This window comes from Astyanax mexicanus, chromosome 5, assembly GCF_023375975.1.
Source record: "Astyanax mexicanus isolate ESR-SI-001 chromosome 5, AstMex3_surface, whole genome shotgun sequence".
In the NCBI taxonomy this organism is placed as follows: Eukaryota; Metazoa; Chordata; class Actinopteri; order Characiformes; family Acestrorhamphidae; genus Astyanax; species Astyanax mexicanus.
The window spans coordinates 5,382,496-5,404,461 of record NC_064412.1 but is presented as its reverse complement, the minus strand read 5'-3'; the positions used below and the strand labels follow the sequence as shown (position 1 = coordinate 5,404,461).

At 36.1% G+C, this 21,966-nt stretch overlaps 2 protein-coding genes across 2 annotated transcripts; both read left to right on the top strand.

The window, feature by feature from the left end:
• The first annotated feature begins 6,846 nt into the window (after nt 1-6,846).
• sys1 (SYS1 golgi trafficking protein) lies at nt 6,847-12,859 on the top strand. The gene is made up of 4 exons (XM_007234283.4): nt 6,847-7,027; nt 8,576-8,837; nt 9,823-9,890; nt 10,045-12,859. The coding sequence occupies exons 2-4, from the start codon at nt 8,676-8,678 to the stop codon at nt 10,283-10,285; spliced, it is 471 nt and encodes a 156-aa protein (XP_007234345.1). The 5' UTR covers nt 6,847-7,027; nt 8,576-8,675; the 3' UTR covers nt 10,286-12,859.
• A 3,062-nt stretch (nt 12,860-15,921) lies between these two features.
• On the top strand, nt 15,922-21,953 carry snrpc (small nuclear ribonucleoprotein polypeptide C). Its single transcript, XM_022675564.2, has 6 exons — nt 15,922-16,021; nt 16,715-16,757; nt 18,131-18,239; nt 18,597-18,686; nt 20,102-20,206; nt 21,383-21,953. The coding sequence occupies exons 1-6, from the start codon at nt 16,014-16,016 to the stop codon at nt 21,505-21,507; spliced, it is 480 nt and encodes a 159-aa protein (XP_022531285.2). The 5' UTR covers nt 15,922-16,013; the 3' UTR covers nt 21,508-21,953.
• Nucleotides 21,954-21,966: the final 13 nt, after the last annotated feature.

The window sequence follows — 21,966 nt, the reverse complement described above, 5'->3', positions numbered from 1 at the left end:
TGGTTTGGGACCTGCACCGTCTCTGACCGCAAGACCCTCCAGCGTATTGTGAGGACAGCTGAGAGGATCATCGGCGTCTCTCTCCCCTCCATCACGGACATTTACACCACCCACAGCATCCGCAAAGCAACCAGCATTGTGAATGACCCCACCCATCCCTCACACAAACTGTTCTCCCTCCTGCCTTCGGGAAGAAGGTACTGCAGCATCCGGTCCAGCACGACCAGATTCTGCAACAGCTTCTACCCCCAAGCCATCAGACTCCTTAACTGCAGAGACTGAACTGATGGTTTTTCTGTACATGCACACACACTCTTACCCCACTTACCCCAGAAAATGGAAAGCACTAAAAACCCTACTACCTCACTGGACTCTATTGCACACTGTGTAATAGAGTAATTACTACCTCACCTGGTCCTTTTTGCACACTGCAAAATTTGCACACTGTCTTGTTATTTATTATTCTTTGTCTGTATTGTGTTGTATTGTCTGTCTGCACTTTTGTACTGTTGCACTATTGTTCTGTCTACACTGTGTTTATGTGCACCATGGTCCTTGGAGGAACGTTGTTTCGTTTCACTGTGTACTCTGTATATAGCTGAAATGACAATAAAAACCACTTTGACTTTGACTTTGACTTGACGTGTTGTATGAATAAGTATATGTTTGGTGTAGATTAGGTATAGATAAAAAGCAGGAGGTATAACAAAAGTTTGTAAAGGAGATAAGATCCACTTTATTTAGGTCTCTTTTCCTTTTTATTTTTTATTTTATTTCTTAACGCAATGACGGGTGTCACGACTCATCAAATATCCATCATTCTGGAAATGATGCTTATTATTCCAAACATTTGCATTTGTTACTGAGTCCTTTGTCTGATTCTATTAATGGATCTCAGTGGTTTCTTTGGTTCGTGAATGCAGGGAATACACTACTACACTATTACTGTGGTTTGTTTTAATCTCTATTGTGTGGAGATGCATTAAAGGAGGAGTTACTCAGAGGAATCCTGTGTGATGAAGTGAATCAAAAGAGGCACTAGCTGTTTATAATACTAAATCATAAAGAAATGATCAATGCAGCTACTGATGATTTACTACATGTAGAACAGCACTGCAGCAGAAATAAGAGATTATAAGACGCATGAATAACTTCACCTTCAATCTGTCCAAGTATTGATTTCAGATTTTGCTCGGTATTCAGATCCAGAGCTCATCTGTTTAAAAAAGATGTCCTAGTCAAGGCTAGGAGATTAGAAACAGCTGTGAATGAAAGTAATGTGAGTGCTAAACAGAAGCTTATTGGGATTGTAGTCAGAGACAGGCCAAAAGTATAATGGATGGAATAGAAGTTTAAAAATGGGAATGTGTTTTTTGATACTTGTTGTGCTGTTTTACTATCAAACACAGTTTATCCCATTTAGTGGTACCTGCAGGGCATCACATTACATTTAATCCACTGGTGTGGTATCTGTAGGAGAACCCATACAGCCCTAAATCCCATTTACTCTACTGAAATACTGAATACAGTGGGTCTCTCTGAGTTGTTTATGATGCTGCACATGATGAAACTCTTCCTCAACCTCCATTGTCTACAGCAGCCAGTAAAAGAAAATGTTCAGAAAAACGAGTCGATCAAGAAAAGCACTGTGTCTACGTCAACTCGTGAATTAGTATTCATGGCCCCGCCCACCTTGGCTTAGGACCGCCCACAGGCAGAGCTGAAGCCGGGCAGCGACACCGTCTCGTCAGATAGGAGATAACCAACAGCGCTAGGAACAGCATGCAGTTCACTCCTGTGTTATTTGTGAAAATATCACATCAGTGTTAGCTATATGCTTTACCCAGTATTTCAAAGCTAAGAAACTAATGGTTAGAATTAGTCTATGGAGCAAAAACACCACCAGCCAAGTACAATTGAGATAGGTAGGTGTATGTTTAGAACAGGGGCGCAGATGGAAATTTTGAACTGGGGGGGACCAAGCTGTAAAATCATATATATATATATATATATATATATATATATATATATATATATATATATATATATATATATATATATATGCTGCAATAAACTTTAGAATGTTCACTTTTCTGATCAACACTAGCCATACTGAAACTGTTATTGGTCTGGTATGTCAATATGTCCCCAGTGCCATCTGCGCGCATTATTACACCATGATGCCAAATCACTGACAGCCTACTATTCCATATCACACACCAAAACTTCATGCCTTCTGCAAATTTTTATTTTAACATTTGCTGATGTCAACAAGATGAAAAATCTCAATCTCAGCACAGAAACTTGAAAATAAACTGAAAGAAACTGTATTATAACAAAAAATCAAAGAACCTATGTGCAAAAATAATAATAACAAAATAAAATTGAAATGATTCACAAACATGCCTTCATGTAAATGATTATAAACAAAACAATGTGTATGAAAACACTTAACAGACAATCGGCCTATGATACTTACATTGTTTGGTTTTTGAAAAAACGCTGTTATTGTTTTTTGTTTCTTCATTGCTACAGCCTAGGCAAGACCAGGAAGACAATGTTAACATTTTACATCTTATAATTTCAGTTAACAGCGACTGCTTACTAAAATAACATCATAATAACATCATACATAAAATCAATGGAGAGAGCCGCTGCATGCCTCGGTTCATGCCGGGTTGCGTTGCGTTTAACGCAGCTCCGCCCTCCGGCTCAACTTTATTCAAATAAATCCGGCTGCCGCACTGTGTCCAGTCCAGCCAATCAGGGAAAAGCAGGCTGCGTCCAGCCAATGAGGGAAGAGCAGGCTGCGTCTTCACACACACACACACAAGCCTCTTACACACACACACACACGCAGAACAGGCGCCTTTCAACCACAGAAGAGAAGCTGAAAGTGGCAGAATATGGATTTATAGAGCTATAGGTTACAGTGAGGTTGGTAAAACAATAAAAATATTAAACTTATGACTGTCTACTTCTGTTGCTTCATTTTAATTCAAAAACGAGCAAGGAGATCCAGCGCAGCGGATTGCGTTGAAAAAAAGTGCCAGTGGACACGTACCGTAAGGAGCTGGTAACTGCCTGTGTCTGTAGTCTGTACAGGCAGTTACCAGCTCCTTAGAACCTGAGAAGGTGCGTTAAATTTACATTGGAACTGGAACACGGAGCTCCGAACAATGTAACCTCTGAACTGAACGCTTCCTAGTTTAAAAACGAGGGCATTGTGGAACACAGAATTCCACAAACGTACAGTTAATTAAATTAAAACCCCAACGTTTATGCTTGTAGATGCTAGATTTCGGATGAGGTCAATATAAATCTGGGGGGGACATGTCCCCCCCGTCCCCAGTGCCATCTGCGCCCATGGTTTAGAACAGTTCTGTTTACACAGGGTGGATTTTTTACTTTCTGGACCTGGACTACCCACCCCTGTGTGTTAGTAATGAAAGGTTTACATAGGATCTCCGGTGGATTTGGTGTTTTACAGAGACTCTAAGACTAGGTCAGTGGCTATCTGCACTTATTAGAGCATTATACGTTATAAATATATATGTTGTAAAGTAAAATATGACTGTGATTAGTGTAAAAATGTCTTTATTTTAAAAGTTTCTGACTGTCGTCCGTCTTGCTGTAAACCAATCAGAGGCGATATGTTGCAAGTAGGAATATTCATGAGCTCAAGCCGACATCCTATCAGCTTCACCAAAAGAGAATAGAGCTTAGATCGTGCCCAAAAAATCCGACCCGACCCAACCCTATAGCCCGTGCACGTTCTGCCCAAGCCCGAACCATGAACTGTCATTATGAGCCCGAGCCCGACCCGCCCCATAAACTGTCTGTTTTTGGGCTGATTAAATGAGCGAAATATGATCAGAATTATGTTAATTAACACTGTAACATAAAAGCCTAGAACTATTATTTAATTTAAATGATTTTTAAGAACAGCTACACACAATGCTGCAAGTCAAACGCGGAGGCGTTCACGTGCGCCCAGAGCTACGTGATTACATTTTTCATTTTTATTATAGTTTAATTTTATGTATTTATTTTTTTCTGTTCAGTAAGTTTTTAGGGTGGGCTTGCTAGTTTTTATTAGGTTTCAAACATCTCATCAGAGAGATCAGTCTAAGAAACGTGAGAGAGAAAGAGAGAGAGAAAGAGAGAAAGAGAGAGAGAGAGATTTGCCTGTTCTGGTATGAGCTACTCACAGGTAAATGTTCTCACACACTGTATCTCCTGTTTCTCTTTCATCTGCTTCGCACGCATATTGTAATCCCATACATAATTCTGCAGTTTCTCAGTGTTTTCTGTCGTATTTTGCGGCTAGCTCGAGCGCTTTACACAAGAACTAATGCCACGGACCACGAGGTGCCGCGCGCTCGGCACAACACCGCCCGCTGTACAATTCCACTGTACAACAGTGGAATAAATAAATTAAACACGAAAATGAGGGTATTCTATCAATAATTTCAGTTCGTTTTAGTTAGTTTTATAAACACAAAATACAGTTCGAGATAGTTACGTTTTTTCCTTTTAAGTACCGTTTTTATTAGATTTAGTTAACACAAATGTGTTTTCACTTTCAGTTTTCGCTATTTCGTTCGCTTTAGTGAACAATAATAATTGGTTACTTAGCAACATTCTGATTATCACACCAGAGCTTTATGTAAAATAAAAATAGGAGCCCGATTTCGGGTCGGTCCTCGGGTCAGGTCGGGCGTCCTTAATTCGGAACTTGGCCTGTCCACGGCAATCACTGAATTAATTAGAGCACGCAAATCTTCACAATCGTGCCTCACTTCACCACGCCAAACAACAGGCACAGCAACCAGAAGCTCAAGTTCACCGGAAAGAGGAGGGGTTAACCAGGGCAAAGTTCATAGAGCGCTAAAGTAACGTGCAGTAACGGGGTGTCGGAAATGGTAACGGCGTTATAGTTACAGTCAGAGTAATTAGTTAGATTACTCGTTACTGAAAAAAAGTAACGGCGTTAGTAGTTTGTGTCTAACACAACTTGGCTGCAGATTTGGTTAAAAGAATATGATTGATTGTGTTCATTTTAAAATGAAAAATGAACTGCACTAATCTGTAAATCACTTTTACTGTTGTCACAAAAATGTAATGTGACTTTGATTGTCACAGTTCATTTACTGAGCTGATAGATTTACTAATTCAGTGCATTAATCTTCCAATAGCATGATTATTTTTTTTTTTTTGGCTCTTGGATTGGCATTCGGGGAACTCTGTGTTCCAGTCCAAAGCTTTATTAGATTGATTACTTAAGCAGAGACTTGCTGGACTTGCTGATTTACAGTGTTTAAATGCCTGTAAAGCAACACTCTTAAAATTGTACAAATTATAATTTTGAAAATACAGCACTAATTATCTTTTGTTTCTTTAATTAAACACAATAGCCGTAGAGAAAGATTACTGAATCAGATTAGAATGGATTAGGATTTTAAAAAGTTGGACACACCTTCTGAAGTCAGCGTAAAAGTATTAAACCAAAATACTGTGTGAAGCATTTAGGTGCTCTTATCTGGGGAGCTGTTAACTTGTGGTTTCTGAGGCTGGTAACTCTAATAAATGTATCCTGTACAACAGAGGAAGCTCTTGCTCTTTCTGTACTGTGACGGTCCTGTTGAGTGCCAGTTTCATCATAATGTTTTTGGTGGTTACTTTGAAAATTACTATTATTTTTTTAGATTGACTGACCGTCCTTTCTTAAAATAGTTTTTTTTCTTTACTTATTTTAGTAGTTTTGCCATATAGAGCTATTCACTGTATACCTGTAACTCTGCTTCTTCACTACTTTACAACTGATGCTTTCAAACACATTAAGAGACAAGAAATTCAAGTAATTAACTCTTGATGAGTTCAGCACAGCTTTTTACTGAAAGCCTGAATTCCAGGTGACTCTACCTCATAAAGCTGACTGAAAAAATCCACCCAAGATGTGCAAAACTGTCTAATCTAAGGTGCTACTTTGAAGAATCTAAAATATAAAATATACTCTAGTTTGTTTAACACTGTTTTGTTTACTAAATAATCCCATATGTTTTCTTCATAGTTTAGTATTAATCTACAATGCAGAATAATTTAAAATAATGAAAAGAACACTTCAACTTCAGTTGTTGACACATATTAGGATTTAGTTCTCACGCCTTAATAAGTCGTGGCCATGCATTTTTTTTTTAAATGATGTCACCTTAGCGGCTCCGTACCTGTACTGTTATGATGTGATAATAAATCTGATTTGATTAAATACAAGCTTAATGAGCTTTTATTTTCAAAGGCTCGCCTAACCTGTTGTTCCTGAGCTTTTATTTTGAAGACTGGCCTAACCCGTTTTACTGAGCTTTATTTTAAAAGGATGGCCTAATCTGATTTTAATGGACTTTTATTTTGAAAAGTTGGCCTAATCTGGGTTTAATGAGCTTTTATTTTGAAACGTTGGCCTAAAATAAGCGTTTGTTTTTAAAGGCTGGCCTAACCCATGCTTAAAAAGTTTTTATTTAGAAATATGTGATTTAACCTGTTGTTGCTGAGCTTTTATTTTAAAAGGCTGGTTGTTCCCGAGCTTTTCTTTTGAAAGACTGGTATAACCCGTTGTTCCTGAGCTTTTATTTTGAAAGGCTGGTTTAACCCCTTTCTTAAAGATGTTTTATTTTTAAAAGGATGGCCTAATACGTGCTTAATGAGCTTTAATTTTGAAAGGCTGGCCTAATCTGTTGTTCCTGAGCTTTTATTTTGAAAGGCTGGTTTAACCCCTTCTTACAGATGTTTTATTTTAAAAGGATGGCCTAATACGTGCTTAATTGGCTTTTATTTCGAAAGGCTGGCCTAACCTGTTGTTCCTGAGCTTTTATTTTGAAAGGTGTGGTCAGGCGGAGTGGTGCACTGTTGGAGCTGTGTTGTTGATATGGTGGTGTAACCGGAGGAGCGGCTGTGGGTGTAAATTTGGGCTGAATTGTGAGGTTTTCGGGTCTCCGGGTTTATTAATCAGATGTCGGCAGTGTTACAGGTAACCCCGCGCTCTGTACAGCCGGTTATTATACAGATATTACTCTGATATCAGCGCTGTAGTTCGATCTTAGTTAGCCTAGCCTAACATAGCCTAGCCTAGCTGAGTTCAGCTAACAGCGGATTAGATCATGTCAGATCTGCTCCTGGTTTGGGTTTAAAGGAGAACCGCGTGACTGATCTGGGTATTACCTTCAGATAACGCTGTTTATCTAACTTACGTGGTACTGACAACGTCTAGCTAACGTCTGTTTAACCCTTTCAGACCTGATGATGGAGCTCAAATTCTGTTTTCTGTCTGTAATGCACAGAAAAGTCTAATATTCTACTATAAAATCCATTTAATTATTTCAGACCCTGCATTCATTACAAAAGACATCATATATCTTTATTTTTGTTCTTTATTATTAAAGGTTTTATTGCTCATAACACTATTTGAGAGCTGTTGTCCATCAGAATAGACCATGAACCAGCCAATGAACAAGTTTATAAACCAACAGGGTTGCCAGGTCCAACAAAATATATATAAATGTCTGTCACACGTTTAAAGCAAATGGCAAACACATGTGAGTGTACGATTAAGTAGTAGTTTATACGAGCTTTATTATCAGTATGGCTATTATCTTAGTCATTAATAATAGTGTAACATTAGTGTTTTATTAGTTGTTTTATAACAGTTTTGTATCCTAGTCAAGAACATTTAATAGTAATATAATTAGCAAAAAAAAAAGACTTTTACTTTTTACTGATTTTTGGGGTTTAATTTGCTGTAAGCCATAATCATCAACAACAATAGAAAAAACACTTAAATAGATCACTGTGTGTGTAATACAATCTATATAGTATATGAGTTTCATGTTTTGAGCTGATTTACTAAAATAAAGTAGCTTTTCAATGATGATTTTTTTTTAGATGTACCTGTATCAGATAATTTTTTCTGTATGACCTGATATTAACAGGAAACTTTACATAACATACAAGACATTCAAGAACGTTGTCAATATATCAATATAACATGTCTATACAATACAATACAACTTTTTTCACATTTACTCTGAAGGAACACATTATTACACGTTAGGAGAAATTCTAACTTTTACATTCAAGTACATTGTATTTTTTTTTTCTAAATTATCTACAAAACCAGACAAACTTTGGACATACATTTTTTTCTCGTTTGTGTTTTTTATTTTCATGTTTTTTTTTTTTTTTTTTTTTTTTTTTTTACATTGTAAATTTAATATTGAAGACTATATTAAACCTACACAGGAACGCATGAAATTATGTAGCTTAATGTCAACCATGTAATTTATCCAATTTTCCCTACAGTTGTCCACCTTGTTGTGCTGCTTGCCATTACAGGGTGGACGTATGCATATCAAGAAATTAAAAGTGATTAAACTGTGGATAAATATTGCTTTTTGTCTTATGTAAATTCTTCTTAATATGACCAAAAGTATTCTGACAATGACTCAGCTCTTGTAGCATTAATCATTTTGTCCATAGATGATTGTTAGTAGTAGTAAAATATATATTTTTTTTTCCCCAGTGCCCAGCTTGGGCGACAAAGTGAAATCATACCTCCAGGCTGATTGTGACCTTCAGCTGATCTTTCCTGAAGACCTAGAAGCTTTTACTGCTCTTCAGAGATGGCAAGTCACTTCCGCAGCTACATCTGGGATCCAGTCCTCATCATCTCCCAGATTCTCCTCATGCAGTGCATCTACTACAGCTTTCTGGGGCTGTGGCTGGCGGGTGTGGATGGGCTCGTGCAGACCAGCAGGTCACTCGATCAGATCTTCAGTTATGAGGTGAGTTTAAGCAGGATTTGGTCCTGTGACCCAAAAAAAATCTGTTGTAATCTTTGTGTTTTGTATCGTCACTTTAGTTAGTCACCTGATTATTTTCTTATTAACACTATAAACATGATAAGGGATGCACCGATGTGGGAATCCTGGAATGATGCCGATAATCGGTAAGGCTGAGTATCGAAATTAAATGCCAAAAAGCCACCAAACGAAATGTCTCGGTACAACAGAGTACCAAACAGTTTTTTAAAAAGTGTTTGCCGGTTAAAAAAAGCTCTAGTGTATTATCTACATTTTTTATTACCGGCCCCCTTTCAAAAATACAGGAAACTAGCAGCATTAAAAAAAAAAAAGATGATTATAATTAATTTTTAAGTGCTTGACACAACTAATATAATTGAATTTTATTTATATATATCAATCTAATGCTGATATAAAAAAAAAAAAAAAAAAAAAAAACTTTTCAAACTGAAGCCCATAAAGCAATATGCTTAGGAAAAATACTTGTAGTTTAAAAACAGGCAGTGTATTTTGTTCTTAATAAAACGCCATAAAATGCTCACTATTTGTTCCAACAAGATCCAGAACGATGGAGTATATTATTATAATTATTTAATCATAAATTTCCTGTGAGATTATATATATTTTTTTTTACAACTTAGAGAAATTAATAGATAAGAACATTATATAAAAACATTATAATCATTGAGCAAAATTGCAGTAATAATTTTACGCAGATAGATTCCACATTTTCCATATGTTCTAAACCTGACTGGAGTACACCTTTATTAGTTGAAAATTAATTTTTGCTTTACCTGTGATTTCATCTGAATAAATGCTAAAATAGTAAGGAGTAAGGTATTTTCTGAAATAAGTTCGACAAAATTAAGAAAAGATCTTTATTCCAAACTGTGGTACTTGTGCATTTGGAGACTTGTGATGTCTTAATCAGTTTTAATCCATTTTTAAAATGTTTTTCTGTTTGAAGGTTCTTGGCTTTTCAACCACACAAGGACGGCTCTCTATGATGGCCTTCATTCTGAACTCGCTGACATGGTGAGTGCTATTCTTTTTAAGTGCTGTTTAGTGTGCATGTTGAAAACCTGTGGCCTTGTCCTCGTAATAAAATGCTGTCTCTTTATTTCTCTTTCTTTCTCTATCTGTTGCTGTTGTATTAAAATATGTGTTTGTCTCTGTGTCTTTCCATCAGTGCTTTGGGTTTGTGGTTCTTCATCCGTCGTGGGAAGCAGTGTTTGGACTTCACAGTTACAGTTCATTTCTTCCACATGATTGGCTGCTGGATCTATAATGCTCACCTCCCCGCAGCCCTGTCGTGGTGGCTGGTTAATGTGGCGTGTATTGCTCTGATGGCGGTCATCGGCGAGTACTTGTGCATGCGGACTGAGCTCAGGGCCATTCCTGTGAACACTGGACCAAAGTCGAACCTCTGAGAGCCTCTTGAAGAAGCAGATGGTGCATTCAGAGCCGCACTGGGCCTCAGACACTGGGCTGGTGGATGTATATATCGGACTGAAGGACTGAAATTTGGACAGAAGATGGATCATTTCCACTGATTTCATGATTTATTTAATCACTGTACTTTTAATAATCATGACGTTTGACTAAAGTGGCTTTCTACGTGCTTCTTTGGCTGCTTTTACATCAAACTTGTTCAAGCTGGCTTTTCAGACTTTCATTTTGCTCCAAAGCAAAACAAAAAGGATGTGAACCACGAAAACTTTGTTCAGACCAAATGAGACGGAATCTAGTTTGTTTGCAGTGTGAAACAAAGTGGATTCATTTTTAAGACTTTTTTTTGAAAGCTCAAAATGAAGCACCTTTTCACAGATTTCAGAGGACTGTTTTAAACCTTCAGGGTTGTGGATGAATAGACACTGAAGAAGAGTTAGAATTCAGATTTTTATGAGGAAAAAATAAAGTTCTGCTGTGTTATACTGAGTAATTAGATGACAGAATAAAGCATTGCTTTTCTGTGTTTCTCCTTGAACAGCATACTGTTTCTTCTACTAAGAAATAATGAATATATTCTCATCTAATATGACATCTTGCAATCAAACTGGGCTTCTGCAGAGATCCTTAGAGAGCCACTAAACCCTAAACCATACTTTTTTCCCCATTAATAGCTGAAATGTGTTCCTTTGAACAAATAAAACATACCAGTCCTGCTTAAAAAAAAAAAAAAAAAACTTTATAAACAATTTTATTGTGGTAATTTCTGTCTCTGCACCTCTTCTCGGGTTCAACTGTGCTATAGGCGAGGATGATGTGTCTAAGTACTTTAGTACGCGGACACATCACAATATGCAGATCAGTCAATCAATAATAACCTGCCCCTATGCTGACGTCCAACCATCTGTGTTTCACCGCTATCAGAGGCACACTCTGCCAATCAGCTCTGCCTCCTGCCCAGCCCCTAAACCCATACATCACCCAGTGCCCCTCCCAAACTCACCCTCCTCTTTTTTTTTTTAGCCTTTTTCAAATTTGAGCAAAAATTAGGCGGTTTAGGGCTTCTTTAATGTATTCAAGGACAGCCTGCTTAAAAGTAAGAAAAAGGCCTGTGTAACGACTTACCACAGTCAGCTTTAGAAATGCAAACATTTGATTTACATGAAAAATTATATAAATAATGGACAGTAGGGGTGGGCGATATGGCTCTAAAATAATATCACGATATTTCAGGGTATTTTTGCGATAACTAAGTACTTGGCGATATAGGAAAACTAAAATAATTCATTCATTTCAGGAATATAGTATAATAGTATAACAGAATAATCATAATGTGGCAAAATAAATAATATAGCATAAAATAATATAATGCAGCAAAAAATATTGCAGAATATTTAGTGCATGCATATAAACTGCAAACTAAAACAATTATACAATAAATACACCTAAAGCTTCACAGTAAATAATAGACTACTTTTAAGACAGAACAGCCCTATTATCACGATATGGATTTTTAATATCATGATATTTCTGTGTCACGATATATTGTATACGATATAATATTGCCCACCCCTAATGGACATACAATAATAGAGATTTTAGCCCTAGGCACTACCACTTAGCCCTAACCTTCTGTTTTGATCATTCACACCTAGGGGTAGAATGTCTTTATTCTTGTTAGGCTAGAGGAGTAGGTAAGGGGAAGTGTTAGAGCCACGTGACTCTTTAAACTGAGATTATTCAGAGGCAAACTTCAAACAGAGGGCTATGAAAATTGCTGACAAGATGCCACTGGCACAAGCCACTAAATAAACCCAGAAATCTGAGTATTTCCTTGTTAAAAAATATGAGAACTACTATATAACCATAGTTTAATTCGTCGTTTCAATGTTTATTGCCGTTTTCTTTAGAACAAGCATAAAAAAGGTCTAGTAGTTTGTCTCAGTGTCTAAAGACACTGTTAAGTATCTAATTCTAAATAAACAAAGAAAGTAAAGTTGTACTAACTGTCTAGTCGTGAAATTGTCATGTTCAACACAAACAGTACCCAAGCAAATGAGAAGCTTGCCTATAAAAAAAAGTTTGTATATGTGTTTTTCCAATGGAAGTACGCTGGCACAGATTGACTGCTTCTGTACATCATTTTCATTTGATTTATATTGTTGGATAATTTTGTTTTGTTTTGTATTGTTCGCTTCTTTATTCTGAAATTCCATTGACTGAAAGTGATTTTACCCAAAGTACAGTCAAAAGTCAAAAAGTTGTAAGACATTCTTTTATTTAAAATATTAAATGGAAATTAGACGAAAGAGAAGATTTATATTGTATTTTATTACACTGTATTGCCAAATGTATTTGCTGGCCTGCATTGCTTTTGGTGATGAAAGATGTCCATGAGCATCTCTACGCTCTACTGTTGTTAATCTAGTCTGAAGAAGAAGCAGTATACATGACTGACTGCTGCTTTTATTATATATCTGTGGAGATGGAAGTGATTAAAACCTGAGTTGAATGATTTAAATGGTTGATCGAATAAAATAAAAGGATGTTCTGTGCCTTTTGACTCTGTATTTCTACATTACATCTATGGGACTGTAAATCAGGGCTTGTTTTCTCAGTTTCGCTGCCACAGCAGTTCTGCTTCGTAGCTTGACTGTTTCCATGGTCTGCTGTCGGAGTGACTCAATATCAGCGCTCAGATCTTTCTATAAACCGCTGCCAGAGTAACTCAGCGTCACAGCTCAGACATTTCTGGAGCTGTGCGTTAATGCCTCTCCATCCTGTACTTGAATGTACTTTAAGAACTCTCCTGTGTCCTGCTGGGAAACTGTGTTGTTTGGCTGTTTGTTTTTTTGTGTGTGTTTTTGTAGTAAAGCGTTCTTGAGATTGAGAAAGATTTTAGATCAAATTAAAATAATAATAATAATAATCAGGGTTCCTACAGGTCCTTAAAATCTGGATAATTAATGTCTGAAATTGTCTTGAATTAACTGTAAATTTGCTGTAGGTATTACATTTTTAGATGGTGCATTTAATGCAGGTGGGAAAACAGTGAAAACTAAGATTTATGAAGAGCTAGCTAACTTTAGCAGCGAGCTATCTAACATACTAACTTGCTAGCTAGCTAACATTACTAGGGATGGTTGGCAGAAAGCTAGCTAACATTAGCAGTGAGTTAGCTAACATACTAATGTTAGCAGCAAGCTAGCTAACATCCTAAGTTTAGCTAGCTTAAACGAGCTAGCTAACATTACCAGGTATAGAACAAAGGTTAGCGGCGTGCTAGCTAACATGCTAACTTTAGCTAGCTAAAGCGAGCTAGCTAACGTTACCAGGGATAGGACTATGGTTAGCAGAAAGCTAGCTAACATTAGCAGAGAGTTAGCTAACATTAGCAGAGAGTTAGCTAACATTCTAATGTTAGCGTAAGCTAGCTAATGTTACCGGGGAGAGAACCAAAGAAATTATGAATAGATTTTTGGGTATTAAATTATGATTCTTGAAGTCTTAAGAATGTCTTAACAAGCATTCAATTAGACTTTTAAATGGTGCAAGAACCCTGATAATAATAATTATTATCCAAAAGGTCCTTCCAATGAATAGCCATATGTCGACCATTTCTCCCTTAAATAATCAGCCTTTTTACAAAATGTATTTTACTTATTTATATATATATATATATATATATATATATATATATATATATATATATATATATATATATATATATATGTGTGTGTGTATTTATTTATTTATATATATATATATATATATATATATATATATATATATATATATATATATATATTTATATATATTATTATTATTTTCATTCATGAAGGCATATAAAACAAACAAATAGTAAAGGAAACAACTTTTATTTTCCCAAAATAAAAAAAAAGGTTGCTATATGCTGTATGTTAGCAAAGCTGTGGTTCTCTGTCCTTAAACACAGTTGACTTGTTTAATGAACTACATATTCAGCTGCTTCATAGAAACTTAAGCTTTGAGTGTAAATAAATTCATAATAAGTGCAGTATTGAATCAGGAATGTGCTTTTTTAGCAAATGTATATGTACGATACTTTATAATATACACCTATAGAAAAAAAATAACTTCAAAATTGAACATTTCTCTGATTTAACACTATTTATATGTTTAAGTAAACTTAACATTGTTATTTATGGTTTTGTACTATAAACTACTGACAATATTTTACCCAAATTCCAATTAAATTAGTATTGACATTTAAAGCATTTATTTGCAGAGGATAAGAAATTATCAAAACAACAAAAACATGTAGTGCTGTTTAATCACAGCTTTCTTTATGGTTTTGGCATGCTCTCCTCCACCAGTCTTTCACGTTGCTTTTGGGTGACTTTATGCCACTCCTGGCATTACAGGTCAGTTTATATTCCTCTTGATTACACCAAATATTGATTTAACATTAGTATTGTTGATTTCTTTGATTACATTACTTGTGGTCTGAAAGTACTGTATCTTTTTTGTTATTTTGTGCATTTCTTATTTTTTGCAAATAAATGCTCTTACAATATGACAATATTTTATTTAGAATTTGGGAGAAATGTTGTCCATAATCTGTAGAATAAAACAATGTTCATTTTGCACAAATATATGCCTATAAATAGCAAAAATCAGATAAACTGATCATTTACTTATTTTGTTTCCAGAGCTGTATAAGATAAATAATTCCATGCAAGCTTTTCGACCAGAATTCCTGGAGGAAGAGTGGAGAGGCACACAATCCAAGTTACTTGAGTTCTAGTGTGACGTTTCCACAATCAGTGATGGTTTGGAGAGACATGTCATCTGCTGACATGTTGTCAGCGGAGGGAAGCATGAAGTGCTGTACGATTTTCCAGGAAAACACTGCACTGACATTAGACTTGATAATAAAACACAGTGGATCAACACCAGCAGATGACATGTCTCTTCAAACCATCACTGATCATCAGTAAATTTTACATTTCATTTGTAAATCAAGGGAGCAGAGTCTGGAGGAAGAGTGGAGAGACACACAGTCCAAGCTGCTCGAGGTCTAGTGTGAAGTTTCCACCAATCAGTGATGGTTTGGAGAGACATGTCATCTGCTGGTGTTGATCCACTGTGTTTTATTATCAAGTCTAAAGTCAGTGCAGTTTTGTTTTCCCACAAAATCTTACAGCACTTCATGCTTCCCTCTGCTGACAACTTTTTGGAGATGCGGATTTCATTTTCAAGCAGGACTCAGCACACTGCCAAAAGTACCAATCGGTCTTACATAATTATATTCTAATGAGACACTGACTTTGGGTTTTCATTGGCTGCAGGCCAGAAATAACAAATTAACAATAAAATAAATTAAAATGGATTACTCTAAATGTAATATGTCTATATAATGTAGGGGTTTTACATTTTGAACTGAATTACTGAAATATAGTAACTTTTCAATTATATTCTATTTTTTTATTCTTTAAACTACTTGACTTGACTTGACTAAAGTCACTATTTATGTGTCCTATGTAGCTAGTGCACTACATAGGGAGGAGGCAGCGGTTGGAGACGCACCCTTCAGCCTTCAGCCTTCCGCCTCGCCTAACTGTCTAGTTAACTCAGCCACGCCGGCCGGGGGCGCTCGCGCGGTCTTTATGTTACAGTGTGTTCAGACGGAGGATCCGGAGCAGCGCGGCGGGCTGTGTGTGTGTGAAGATGCCTAAGTGAGTTTATTGCGATTTATTTCGTGTTTATTAGCAAATATAGCGGATATAGCAGTATAGTGGGATTGAGGTTGTTATACGGTGTGGATTCTGTGAGGTACTAATGTCAGAAAAGCTTAAAAACGGCGATATTCTAAATAATAGTAGTGTAGCTTAGCATAGCTGCCGGTTATAGTTAGCATAGTGTAGCTGCTGTGTTCCTCTATTGTTGTGCTAACTGACCTTCCAGATTTTATTTTTTTGGAGATAAGTTTGTATTTAGGTAGATAAAAATGTAAATTAATCCTACTGGTGATCAATAATGTCACACAGTTCCACATAAAATAGCTGTAATGTTTAAATTCAGTTAGCTAAGCTAGCTAGCTACCTACCCTAACAGTATAAATGAATGTTGTTAGCTATATTGCTAACTTGCTATTTAGCTTGGTTGCTAACACAACCAGAATCTTTAACCAAATCAAATTAAATCAGATTTATTTTCTCATCACAAAGTACAAGTAGGTGTACAGGTGAGTATAAAAAAACTTGGGTGCAGGCTCCCACAGTATGCAGAGAACAATATTTACGACATAAATGAGAATACGTTAGTAAAATATAAAATATTGCTTACAATTACCTTAAACAATATACTCTACCTTATTACCTGTAACTGAATATGTTAATAATGCAGTGCATGTTTTTCCTCCCTTTCAGGTTTTACTGTGACTACTGTGATACTTATTTAACACATGATTCGGTAAGTATTGATTTATACACTGATCATACTTAAACTACTGCATTCTTTAACTTTGGGTGGTCATACAGTAGGTTGGCTAATTAACTACATTGTCTGGCCCCCCAAAAAATTGAAATACCATATTTTCTAGGACCACCTTCAGCTTTGATTGTGACATGCATTCACTGTGAGCTTCTGCAATCACAAGATTTATTTAATTTTGCACCAAGATCTTGCAGCATTGATGATGGTAGAGTCTGACCACTGCTCAATGCTTTCTCCAGCACATCACAAATATTCTCAATGAGGTTAAGATCTGGACTCTGTGGTGAACTCTCTCTCAATCCATGTGTGAAAATGATCTCATGCTCCCTGAACCCTGAACTCTTTCACAATTCCAGACCCATGAATCCTGACATTGTCATCTTGGAATGTGTCCATGTTCATCAGGGAAAAAAAATCCATTGATGGAATAATCTGGTCTATATTCAGCATATTCAGGGAGTCAGCTGACCTCATTCTTTCAGCACATACTGTTGCTGAACCTAAACCTGCAGACCAACTGCAGCATCAACCCCACATCATTTACTTACTTAAATTCAGTTGACGACTTTTTTTTGGGCCAGGCAGTGTAAAGTTTTGGACTTAACTTCTCATTCAATGTTTTTCTTAATTTCTTTAATTTATTTTCTATGCATTTTCTATGCATTATGAATTATACCGTAATTACCCAAAAGAAGACATATATATTGTAATAAAATTTTGGCCATATAGTCCAGAACTAATTAAAATAATGATTTACACAAAACATAATACATATGGCAAAAATATTATATCACAGTATCTAAACATTTTCACGGTACATAATATTTGTCTTGGTACACGAGATTGCAGTTAAAATTCATAGTAACTGGCATTCTTAAAAACTACAATTTACTTACTACCCTAAAGTGACTGATGGTATCCTGGATATGCTTTAAATGTGTATTGTTGGTTTTACTGTTGAATTCATCAGCATACAAAAAAAAAAACTGGAGGCTGTTCAGTACTTCTGATGTGAAGGACAGCAGGATATATGGGTGTGCAAAAAAAAGTGCTTTTGGAAAATTTGGTCTCTTGGTTCCCCTGAACTGAAACAGCAGGATTTATTTCTGTAACTAATTTGTATGTATTTACATTTGCATTTAGGCTTTTTAGGGAATTCTCTTTCTTTCTTTCTATTCTACCTGGAAACCAGTTTCACCAGTGGTTGCATATAGATGAAGCTGTTTAAAGGCAGGACTTGGAGACCTATTTACAGCTTTAGAAACCTTTTATGCATGATGCGTGGGAACAGTATGAAATTCTGTGCAATTGTCGTTGACTTTAATTGATTTGAATTTTGTGTTTTGCAGCCATCAGTAAGGAAGACTCACTGTAGCGGTCGCAAACACAAAGAAAATGTTAAAGACTACTATCAGAAGTGGATGGAGGAGCAGGCGCAGAGCCTTATAGACAAAACAAGTGAGTCCTTGTTCAGATTACATGTGCACATGCGTGAACTTGAACATACTCTCTCACACTGTGTTGTACTCTGCTGAACCCAAGAGTATGCATGGAAATGAGTTTAAGTTGACTTAAGTCTTAATTAATATATTGAAGTATTTATTTTACATGTTTACAGTACAGTAACTGTACAAACTGCTGTGTAATCTAACTCAAAAAGAAGAAGCAGGGCGAATTTTCATTTCTAATCCACACATTCTTGTTTAATCATGTCTCATGAAGTATTTTTTTATTTATTTATTTATTTTTTTAAACACAGTCTGAACCCATGTCAGTTGTCACATATTAAGTATGTTGTGTTGGATATCATTCTAGCGGCTGCGTTCCAGCAGGGGAAAATCCCACCTACGCCGTTCCCTGGTGCTCCTCCTCCTGGTGGATCTCTCCTCCCACATCCCAACATCAGTAAGTGCTGGAACCTGTATTTGGTGGAATAACCCTTGTTTGTTTTTTTATCACAGTTTTCATGCATTTTGGCATATTCTCCTCCACCAGTCTTACACACTGCTTTTGGATAACTTTATGCTGCTTTACTCCTGGTGCAAAAATTCAAGCAGTTCAGTTTGGATTGATGGCTTGTGATCATCCATCTTCCTCTTGATTATATTCCAGAGGTTTTCAATTTGGTAAAATCAAAGAAAGTCATCATTTTTAAGTGGTCTCTTAACAGCATTTTAGAGTATTTTAGTCCTGCAATGATCAATGACCAATCAGTGCTTTAATAATACAACTGTGAGACAAATTACATATTTTTTCCAAACCTTTTGTGTATAAGTGTATAATTGCTTTGATATTTCATTGTTAGTGGCATTTAGTAGTCTTAAAAAAAATCTGCCACTGTATGTGGCATATGCCATATTATTTGCAAACAGAATTTGGAGGGTTGAAAACAGTATTTTTTGTAATCAAGAAAAACATGAGTAGTTTGTACAGAGTCTTATAGCTCTTTTAAAAAAAAAGAACATTTAAAGGCTTGAGGGGAGAAATAACCTACATTTGCTTTAATTACTTTTTGCTTTCATTACAATATGAGCGTAATTTTATCTCTATGTAGGATGTTTGCCTTATTTTCCATAAATAACAGCTGTAGGCTGTGAAGTGAAGCCTGTCACTGAACTATAAATGCGTGACAATACCAGGTGTTGAATTAATGTGAATTAGAGATGCAGAATATTGGGGTAAACATTGCAGTACATTTGTTTTATATATTGTTCACTACCAAGATTTTACCAGACATAAGTGATGATGTTTTATGTTATAAAAATGCCCTCTGTAAGCAAAATCAAAGTAAAATATTTTATATTGTGTAGGAATTCACTGAAATTAAATTATTTGGCTAAACTAAATGAAATAATTGTCTGAAAACCGACCAGTATGTTTTAGCAAGTTTTGATATACTTTTGTTTATCTTTTTATTAACCTATTGCTTGAATTAAGCAGTCTAAATATAATTCTTTTCACATATTCTGGGCTTGTTTGGGAAGAAGTTATCGCTGGTTTGTTTTCATAAAACGCTTCAGCTGATTGCTTTTTTGTATCATTTGTATTGGATAAAAATACTTGCATTGAGCAACAGCATTTTTTGCCATGCATAATGTTTCCTCTAAACCAGCAGCCATTCAAAGTGAACCCAAGGCCACTGGTTTTAGAAGCACTCGAAAGCAGCTTTCACACAAGCGCACCGACCCAGCGGAGATAGCTCACCCGGGTCCGGCTTCTGTGGGGATGCATTAAATTAGGCTTATCTGTAAATGCAGTTTTGAACTGAAGCAGAGTATTTGTAAAATAGAATATTAACACCATTCATTCATTCACTAAAGGTGGACCTCCCCGGCCAGGCATGCTACCAGCCCCTCCAATGGGTGGTCCTCCAATGATGCCTATGATGGGACCCCCTCCACATGCCATGATGCCTGGTGGTCCAGGTAGGGTGACATTTCTTTTTCTTCAATCTCAAAAAATTTGAATATCATTGAAAAGTTACTTCATTCCAATAATTCAGTTGAAAATGTGAAAACTCATATGTTATATGGATTTATTACACACAGAGAGATCTATTTTAAATGTTTATTTATTTTATTGTTGATTATTATGGCTTGTGTGAACACACAAATCAGTGTCTCAGATATTATATTATTAGAATAATTAGAATATTATATCAAAAAGTCCTGCTGGAAAATTAAATCTGCATCTCCATTAAAGTTGTCAGTAGCAGAGGGAAGCATGAAGTGCTGTAAGATTTTGTAGGAAAACAAAACTGCACTGACTTTAGACTTGATAATAAAACACAGTGGATCAACACCAGCAGATGACAGACATGTCTCTCCAAACCATCACTGATTGGTGGAAACTTCACACTAGACCTCAAGCAGTTTGGACTGTGTGTCTCTCCACTCTTCCTCCAGACTCTGCTCCCTTGATTTACAAATGAAATGTAAAATTTACTGATCAGTGATGGTTTGGAGAGACATGTCATCTGCTGGTTTTGATCTACTGTGCTTTTTATAGAGATGCAGATTTCATTTTCCAGCAGGACTTGGCACACTGCCCACACTGCCAAAAGTACCAATTAGTCTTATATAATATTCTAATTTTCTGAGACACTGATTTTTGGGCTTTTATTGGCTGTAAGCCATACTTATAGTCAATTAAAGAAATAAACACTTAAAATAGATTGCTGAAATTAAGTAACTTTTCAATGATATTAACATTTTTTAAGATGCACATGTATTTGTCAGGGCTCATGAAAAAGCTGGAAAAGTAATGGAATTTGAAAAGAGCAATTTCCAGGCCTTTAATTCAGTTATTTAGCCCTACACAGTGGAGCTCTCAGGATCTGACACACCTTTTACTGTTAAAGATTGTGTGTCGGATTCATTTTAGGCCTACTATAATCAATTTCGATTATAGTTTTAGTTGATTTTTGGTTTTGTTGTCCATGTCTGGTCATGAAAATGTGCTTTGAAAGCCTAAAAAAATTATGAAAAAATTAGTGGAAATTTATTGGTTAAAAGTTTATGAAACCTGGGTAGTGCAAGTTTATCCAAATAACCTGTGTGTGGGTAATGACCCATATTCAACTTGTTTTCCGTTCATTGCAGGACCAGTTATGCGACCACCAATGGGTGGACACATGCAAATGATGCCTGGCCCACACATGATGAGACCTCCTGCTCGGCCAATGATGCTCTCCGTTAGACCCGGCATGGCTCGTCCGGATCGATAGAATGAACTGCTGTGCTGTTTGATTGATCTCCTCCTCCTCCTCCTTTCTCAAACAAAGACTCCACTAAATAATAAGTGCAGACGTCACACAGAGATGGTTTAAATGGATTCTGCTTCCCAGGAATCAGCAGCCACATGTGATTTAGTTTATTTGTTTTATATTATGATATTTTTAGTTTTTATATACACACACATTTGGGTGGACGTTTTCTTCAAAACAGTGTCCAGCTGTGCTTCATCCAGTTGGTAATCAGTCATCAGGTAGGATAACAAAAATTACATACGAAACAAGTTATTTGTCAACCCTTAGTGTTTTGTTTTTATTGCCTTTTTTCAGTTTTGTACTTCAAATTTAAGCTGAAACATCAAACAAGTGACTGTTTCCATGACTATTTACAGCTGTATAATTTAACTCTCCCCCAATAAAGTTTTGTACTGTTCCTGAAATGTGAAGACTGCA